The sequence below is a fragment of the Chelonoidis abingdonii genome, chromosome 22, assembly GCF_003597395.2.
Source record: "Chelonoidis abingdonii isolate Lonesome George chromosome 22, CheloAbing_2.0, whole genome shotgun sequence".
NCBI lineage: Eukaryota > Metazoa > Chordata > Testudines > Testudinidae > Chelonoidis > Chelonoidis abingdonii.
Window position 1 is genome coordinate 32,888,676 of NC_133790.1, and position 8,749 is coordinate 32,897,424.

General features: G+C 58.1%; 1 protein-coding gene across 1 annotated transcript in view; it reads right to left on the bottom strand.

Moving 5' to 3' along the window:
* The window catches only part of RNF215 (ring finger protein 215), a 20,104-nt gene extending 14,085 nt beyond the window's left edge, over nt 1–6,019 (bottom strand). Inside the window, exons 1-9 of the mRNA XM_032786430.2 lie at nt 5,411–6,019; nt 5,142–5,270; nt 4,469–4,540; nt 4,293–4,378; nt 2,576–2,630; nt 1,613–1,717; nt 1,095–1,211; nt 873–1,010; nt 84–186 (exon numbers count right to left, since the gene is read on the bottom strand). Of these exons, the coding sequence (XP_032642321.1) occupies nt 84–186; nt 873–1,010; nt 1,095–1,211; nt 1,613–1,717; nt 2,576–2,630; nt 4,293–4,378; nt 4,469–4,540; nt 5,142–5,270; nt 5,411–6,019 (1,414 nt within the window). The remainder of the gene's footprint in view (nt 1–83; nt 187–872; nt 1,011–1,094; nt 1,212–1,612; nt 1,718–2,575; nt 2,631–4,292; nt 4,379–4,468; nt 4,541–5,141; nt 5,271–5,410) is intronic.
* Between the last annotated feature and the right edge of the window lie 2,730 nt (nt 6,020–8,749).

Sequence of the window (8,749 nt, forward strand, 5' to 3'; positions counted from 1 at the left end):
TCACCCTGAGAGGCCTGAAGCCTCAGGGCAAGCACAGGCAGCTGTACAGGGGGCCACCCTCCAATGCCACCCTCTGCTCTCACCCAGGATGTTGTGCTTGCACAAAGGGCAGGTCTGTTGCAGGAGCAGCCACGGATCCACGCAATCCCGGTGAAACTCATGTGAACATGGCAGCACCCGCAAACACTGTGGGCAGGAGGCAAAGCAATGAATGTCCGGGACAACAGCAGCCACCTTAGCACCCTGCCTTGGAGATGTGTCAGGCCAGAGCAGCGGGTCAGACAGCCCAGAATCTGCAACCCTGCTGCAATGGAATGCACTAATAGGCCAGATGGGGAGACATCTAACCACCATACAAGTATTTGAAAGGGGCAGGCACAGCGAAGCTGCTGGCAGCCTGATAGCTGAGGGCAGAGGCTGGGGATTGCTCTAGGCAAGGAGCACTGGGATGGAGCTCATCATCAGGAAGGGATAGCTCAGTGGTTTGAGCATTGGCCTGCTAAGCCCAGGGTTGTGAGTTCAATCCTTGAGGGGGCCATTTAGGGAACTGAGGTAAAAATCTGTCTAGGGATTGGTCCTACTGTGAGCAGGGAATTGGACTAGATGACCTCCTGAGGTCCCTTCCAACCCTGATGTTCTATGATTCTGTAGGCAGGAACTCTTGTGCCCAGAGGAGAATCCATACTCAGGTTCTGCCATGGGTTAGGGGTGATAGCTTTAACTGGCCTATGACTTTTGAGCCCACCTTCTGCCACTGGCTAGCAAGCTTCTCGCAGGCCTCCTGTGTCTGTCCCTAGCAGCAGTCTGGCAAGGCTGGTGCACAAGGCACTGGTCCCAAGACCCCAGCATGTCTCACCCCGGCCAGGCTCTACCTGGTTCTTGTGGAACTGGTCCAAGCAGACAACACAGCTATCAATGTCACGGGCCTGGTTCCAGGAGTGTTTGCCAGGGTGGTAGCGCCGGGTCTTCAGTGCCGACAGCCTCCGCAGGATGTGCTGCTTGAGGTCCAGCTGGGAAGGCAGAGCACAGAGTCAGTTCCCAGCTGCACATCCCCAATGGAGGCAAAGAGGAGAGGAGCAGAGGAGTGAGCCCACCTCGGTGTCCTGGTCTGGCTGGCCCTGCCGGGACTGCCGCTGGGCCTGCACAATCACACCCGTGCACAGGATCAGGGCGATGAACAGGATGGTGTTCCACAGCTGCTGAAGGTACTTCTGCAGGGCCAGCACACAGGAGCCATTAGGACACACTGAGGACTCCATTCTTTCCCATCTCAGCTGCAACACCCCCCAGCAAGCCCTGCATGCATCTCAGCCAAGGACAGGATGGGATCCCCTTTGGTACTTGCCTCTACTGCTCTTTCATTCACCCCTAAGGATGCTATTGAGGAACATCTCTCCCTCCCTGCACTACCTGAGGCTGGGACTCTGCCCTGACGGGAGTCAGAGCTGGTTCCCTGGATGACAGAGCACCACACTAATCAATGGGCTGCTCCAGATCCCAGATTGAATGGCGCTCTTTATCTTGCTGGAGCCCAGGGTCACACATGTAATTACTTGCAGGCACTGTGTGCCTGGAACCCCAGGGACACCCTTCAACCAGCAGCAACACAAACCTGGACCCGCGAGCTGTTCTCGCCCGTGCAGATAACTCCTTGCCACTCTCCATACAGCCCACCCCGGGACAAGCCGCAGGTCGACCACAGGGTGAGAGTCACTCCCTGCAGAGAAAACACAGCACCATGCATCAGCCAGTGACAAAGCAGGCCAATACCAACACATGGAGGCAACAGTGAGACCATCCAGGGGCAACAGGAGATAGCAGCACAAGATGGCACTGGGAACAGGCCATACACTGACAGCATCATGTCACAGAGCAAGGAGGACAGGATCCTGCTCTAAGTGGCTTGCCTGGCATCTGGTCACCTCAACAGGCACTGCTTTACCAGACAGATCCTGACAAAGTGAAGGGAGCCTGGAGTAGTGAAAGTGGCCAAGTTAGGAGGAACCTCTGTCTGTCTATAATGTGGGTAAGTGACAACAGGACATGAGTCTGCAGTTAGTTGTGGCCCCCTAGGGAACAGAAAGCAGGGTAATGGGGTGAAGTTATGGGAAAGTTGGGGCTGAGATGGAAGGAAGGATGGCCTAGTGGGTAAGGCACTGACCAAGGACTCAGGAGACATAGGTTCAATTTCCAGTTCAGCCCCAGGCTCTGTGACCTGGGGTAAGTCATTTAGGCAACTCTGTGCCTCAGTCTCCCCCATATGTAAACTGAAGATAGTGTTTCCCCATCTCTCGGCTGAGGATAAATGCATTCAGGAACGTGTGCCCAGATAAATTGGATATCGAGGTAGACAGTTGCTCCTTGGCAGCGAGGTGTGTCTGGCTGTGGAATCAGCTCCCAAGGGAAGTGGTAGAAGCCCAGCAGGGCCAGGCCATTTCACACTGGGTTGGAGAAAGCATGAGGCCATGATGCTATGATCACACACACATTCCCCAGTCTGAGCACTGACATGCACCCAGCCCAGCCCTAAGCATGCATGCACACACATCGTCCCCTCCCTGCTGAGACTATATACCAGGTTCTCCAGCAGCATCGCTTGGTATGTGATCTTGGCTGTCACCCGGAGCCCCCTGTTAGCAAAAGTTGAAAACAGCGTTAGTTCCACATGTTTCCTGGGCACAGGCACCTCAGTCATGCAGCCAAAAGGGGCACGGACGAGGAGAGCTCAACGTTCTGTGGGGTAACCTCATCCTGCCACCCAGGCTGCAGCTTAGGTGCCCCAGGAATATCCCCTAGCCTGCCTCTCATGTAGAGGATGGCCTGTGAGCCATGGGACAGCACAAAAGCCCCCAGGAAGCCATGGAACCCACATAAGAAATAATGGAGCCCAAGACGCATACACAGAGGGCAAAAGGGAGACAGTAAGAGAATGGAGCACTGGGACTGACTTCTTGAGTGACCTGGAGCAAGACACTCTGTGCCTCAGTTTCCCCATCTGTAAAATGATGGCAACGACATTGACACACACACCCCTTGTGGGGGGGGGTGGGTTTGAGAGGTGACACAGATGTCTGTAAGTGCTCAGTGTTCTAGCCCATGGGGACCCCACCCCAAGGCAGTCAGGAGGCCCCATTACCAAGGGAGCTGCTCTCCCAGGCCCCAACACTTGGAGGCAGCTGTTAAGCAAAGCCAGGCTCCATGGAGGACAACTTTTGTCATCTTAGCCCCATCAGCTGAGCATCATGGCCCAGGGCTGGATCCTCTCAGCACTAGTGCTCTGGGCCTCATTTTCTTGCCACTTCAGAAGATGCCTGCTACAAAAGCACTGGCAGGAAGCAGAGCGAGCCACTCTTTGTGCCTTTCAGCATTTGTTGTATAAAGCCCAGTTCTCAAAGGTGGCCTCCGAGGGCACTGTACCAGGTTTGAACGGCTTGGAGAATGAACAGGGCTGTCCCTAGGAGGGTGCAGAACAGCCTGTACGGGTCCCCCTTAACATTTTTTAAACAGGTGAAATCTGGTGTGAGAAGGGGACACCAGTACTGGGGGGCAAGGGATGATGGAGACTCACACGGTGGCACCTATGCGAGGGGACCACCTGTGTTGGGGGGTCCCAGAAAAGAGAGGGGTTCTGGGCGCAAGGGCAATGGATGGTGTCAGTCTGGCGGTGATGTGTTCCAGTGGTGCTAGGACGCTGGTGGACAGTGCAGTGGCAGGTGAGCAAGAAGAAGAAATACAACACGTGCTTCCCGCTGGTGAGTGTGGGCCCGAGCCCTGGTGCTCTCGCCAGGCCCCCCACTAACTCCCTGAGCCAGCCTGGCCCCCCAAACCCCACCGCCCCCGGGCTGGCCTAGTGCCCCCCACATGACACACACACATTGAAGCGCAGGTCCCCCCAAAGCACAGGACCTGGTACAGTCACCGTGATTCACCATACCCAAGGGACACACATGTGAATGGGATGACAATGCAGCCCAGACAGCACCACGCACAGGCTGGCAGGGACCTCAAGGGGGCAGAGGAGAAAACACATAGCTGTGGCAGGGTCCCAGGGTAGCGTGTGTATACCAGCACAGGCACTGTGGGGCTAAGGCTCACCGCCCCCCCCCCCCTTTTCTGGAGCTCGGAGTCATGAGTGTGCACGCGCGCACACATACACTACAAGGCCTAAAGATCACACACACAGTCCTTGCTGAAGCCCTTGACAGTGCTTGTGCATGCACACACAGCCCTGCAAGGTCTCGGCACTCTCCAGCTGCCCCCCTACCCCCCAATTCCCACCAGTGGGCTCTTACCGTAGCAGAGCCCCAAGAAGCCGGGTGACATTGTCTGAGGTCTGGATCACAATCACGGGCTTGGAGAGCACCTGGGACACATCCAACTGCAGCAGGGAGGAAAGCAACAGACATGTCAGCAAGGCCATGAACCCTCCCCACGGCAGGGTCATGGGGAGCCGGCGCAATGCTCCTACCTCTCGGATTGTGTTCTGATTCAGCGCGAGAATGAGCAGGGCTGATGCTCCCAGAACTAGGGCTCGCTTCATCTGTGGGGGAGGAGAGTGCACAGGGCCAAGGAGAGACAGAGTTGCACACGCTATGGACCACACACAAACATGGAGGCCAAGGGAAGGAGACAGGAGGCTGGGCCCAGCAGCCTCAGGACAGGGTGGGTGGGCAATCAAGCCATTCCCCCCGAAACCCAGGAGATTTTCCCGAGGGTCCCCCTCTGACTCAGGCTCATTGAGCCAACCTGATAAGAGGGGTCCTGGTCTCCAGCCCGCGGCTGATATTCCAGGAAGTCACTCCAAGGCAGGAGTAGCCTGGCTCCAGTTTGCCCTTGCTGAGCGGCTGCAAGGATCCCCTGCTGCCAGGCAGAGTCCTAGGGAGCACGGGGCTGACTGGATAAAAGGGTTGCCACTGCCAGACTCCCTGGGGCACACGGCAGGTCCCGAGGGGACGCTGCCATAGGGAGCTCCGCCCAGTGCCCTGGCACACACAAAGGGGCACATGGGGAGGAAATCCCCACTGCCAGACTCCATGGTGGATACCCAGGGGGCAATGCCATGGGGATGCTCCTGCTGCCGCTGTCCCCAGGGGGGCACTGCTGTGGCCCAAGGACGACCCACTGAGGCAGCGGTGAGTCACCTTGTTGACCACGGCCACAGTGAAGGACTCCTCCTTTCTGCCCCTCGGGATCTCCGCCTGTTCCTCCCGCACCGGCACCACCGCAATCCAGCTGTCCTCTCCCTGCCGCTCAGGCTCCGCATCTCCCATCTGCAGGAGGAGAAGCAGCTGTCAGGGAGCCGCCTAGCCCATCTCAGGGCCCTGGGCTCAGCCACTCGCCCGCAGGTCCCCGGCGGCCAGCTCCCCAAATGCAGCCCGAGGAGAAAGGCGCCACGCTCCCTTTGCCGCACTCTTGGCAGGGCCAGGCGGCGTCCTGTGCCTCGCTGCCTGCCAGACAGCTGGCAAGGGCTGGCTGCGGGGAGATCCTGGCCCGGCAGTTTGTCTCCTTGCGTGCCCGGGGCTGGCTGGCTCCGCCTGTTGTCTCTTGTCCGGTGCTTGCTCGCAGGCAGGGCCCTTCTCTGCGCTGGGTTGTACAGCGCCTGGCCCCGCAGGGCCCGGGCCACCCAAGAGAAAAGAAGCAAAAGGCCAAACTCAACCTGGACCTGCCCGGGAGCCACTGCCCCCCCGGGCCTCGGCTGAGCCGGACGGTGACAGCCCGTGGGCCGGGCCCAAGGCAGCCCCTTCCCTGGGGCCAGCGCCCGTGGCCGCTCCACCCCTCCCCGCAGCCGCGCTCCGGGGCGGCCAGCCGTACACGACTCAGGTCCCTTGTCTCCCGCGGCGGGGGCCGCGGTCAGGCGGCCCCAGCGCGCCGCCTGGAGCGACCTGCGGCGGGCGGGGAGCGCGGCTCGGCCCTGCCTCCGCTCCCGCAGCGCCAGCACCTCGAACCCGGGCGCCGCGGCCCCGAGCGCCGGCCAGCGCCGCCACGTGCCCAGCAGGACGGGCAGCAGCAGGCGGGCCATGGGCCGCGCTCAGGGCGACGAGCCGAGCCGCCGAGCAAGGAGCCGCCGCCGCCGCCGCGCGCGTGCCCGCCCGCTCCCTCTGCTGGGCCTGGAGGACTCGCCGGGCCTGGGGAAGACACCCCACACGGGGTGGGGCACAGCCCCGGGGACCCCCGGGCAGAGAGCCCCCTTAGCCGCGGGGAGGGGAGACCCCATAACCACAGGGGGTAGAGACGTGCCCCGTAGCAGGGAGAGCTGCACCCCTAAAACCAGAACTCAGATGGGATAGTCACCCACCCCCACGCTCCCGGGGAGAGACACCCCGGTAACCAGCCCCCAGAGCCCTGTTAGACATGGGAGACACGTCAGTCGGAGCAGGAGAAGGCAGCCTCCCCCCCATCCCGTCATGGCGCAGAGAGCCCTCCCCGCCCCTCCAGTCACAAGGCAGACAGCCCCAATCAGCTGTCCCACAGCCAGTGGTGGGGAGCCCTGCTGTGTCCCCAGGGCGAGAGGGAGCACCCTCCCCCCTGCAGTTCTCATGGGTGGGGGGTGTCCACCATGCATCATGGCAGGTGCCCCACAGCCACAGTTGAGAGAGGGACTCCATGGTTACAGAGAGGGGAGGAAGGGCGGGATCACTGGGGGTAGGTGTGGAGAGGGACACCCCAGCATCGCGCAGCGGGGGTGAAGGTACAACCACAGCGGTGAGGCAACAAAGAGGGTTGCCTAACAAGGTGGGGATGGGCTGAGGAGGGGATGCCCCCATTTTGGCCTGAACGGACACTACGTCTCACGGAGTCATCTCTGGCTCAAGGGGATGCACTTGGGCCCACAGGCACTGAGGGCTTGAGACAGGGAACCTTTTGATGCCACCAGGCTGAGCAACGCTTTGGGCCAGGGTCAGAGGGGACAATTACAGGGAACATTCTTTGGTGGAGCACAGGCAGGAGGGGATGATACCCCCAGTCCCCGGGAGCCATTCTGACTCCCCCAGGAGGCCATTCCCACCTCTCCATCCCACTGAGCTGTGCGCCATTCCCACCTCTCCATCCCACTGAGCTGTGCCACGTGTGCCCTCTACATGTGACCCATTCAGCCCTGACAGCCCATTCACACAGTTCTAAGATGTCATGCTGGCTGCAGGGATTTGCAGCGGATTGAGAGGGATTAGCCCCAAGATTGGCTTTGAAGGGCAGGGCAGGAGCCAGGATCAGGGGGAAACAGCCTGGCAAGGGGGGAAGCAGGAGGAAGGACTGAGTGAAATGCTGGGGGTTGGAGGGGGTTGAGACAGGCATGACCTGCTTTTGGCCTTGGTAGGAAAGGGAGGGTCCAGCTTGCTGCAGGTCTTATTGACAATGGCTGAGCCTTGGCAGGGCCAAGCTGTGGGGTGAGGAGTGGGAACTCCAGCTCATGCGGATGAGCTGGAAAGGGTGGAGAGGACACAATCAGCTCCTGCTATGCAGGGCCGTCCTTAGGATTTATGGTGCCTTAGGCAGGATTATTAAACTGGTGCCCCTGTGCCTGACTTGCTCTTAGCAACACAAATGTAAGCTTACACTATTGGAAAACTTGCCACATGCATGTTATTAAAACCAGTTTAACTTAATGAAGCACATTGTAATGCTGATGGACTAGCACTAAAGAGGTAGCACTATAGAAAAAATTCTGATATGACAGAATGATGCAAATAATATCATTTTTTTAATTTGTCAACATTTTATTGGAAATTTTTGGCACATGAGCTGTTTTTGATGACACGCAGTGGTGGGGCTGAATGGCTAGCACCATGTTCACACTGCTCTTGAGGTTCCGCTGCTTGCCCCATTGGCCACCCGGGGAGTCCGGCTGGCCAGCCCACTGAGCACTGCTGCTTGGCTGGGAACCCAAGGAACCCCAGGCTGGCACAGGCCTGGAAGCAGGCGTGGCTGAGACCCGCAGCTGAGCACTCAACCCGCTGTCGGCTGGCAGTTCCATTCACTCAGCTTTGCAGCAGGCTGGTAGTGGGACTAAATTTTCCAATGCAATAGAGGAACACGCATTAATGGACAAAAGTGCAAGAACTAGACAGTGGTCCCCAACCTTTTTTGATCTGGCAGTTGCAGATGAAGGACCATGGGTGGCGGATGCAGCATCCACCAATATGCCGCCAACTTGGTGCATTTCCGGCGGCGATGCCCTCTGGATGACGGCTCTCGCTCCGGTGGGCACAGCATTGTCCATCCAGAGGCTCGGTTGCCGAAATTGCCATTTCGCAGCTTTCGGCAGATTGCTCATCTCCTGGCCGAGTTCAGGTGCGAGAGGGCTTCTGGGGCCGCCACGGCGCCCTCGGCACCACTTGGACCTGACCTAGAGCCTCCATGTAAGCACAGTGATCATTTTATTTAAAATGGACTTGAACTGTATGAAGAATTGTTTGTTGCCATGAAAAATCGGTGATGGACATTGTAACAGTTTATTCAACATACCAGAAACTGTAACAGTATATCCTAATGGTGATACATTGCACTCAGTTTCTACTGACAAGATCCTGTACGTAGCATCGGACCAACGGAGTTCTCAAAACTAAAGCTCATTAAAACTATACTCCCTCTACAAATGAGTCAGGTAACACTTATTGGTCTTGTATCTTGCACAAACAAACTCCTTGTCTTGTCAATACGATGACATTCTTACTGATTTTGCAGGCCAAAAAGCGACAGATTTGCTTTATTAAAAACAAATTCTTTGTTTCAATACCTCTTTTCATATAAA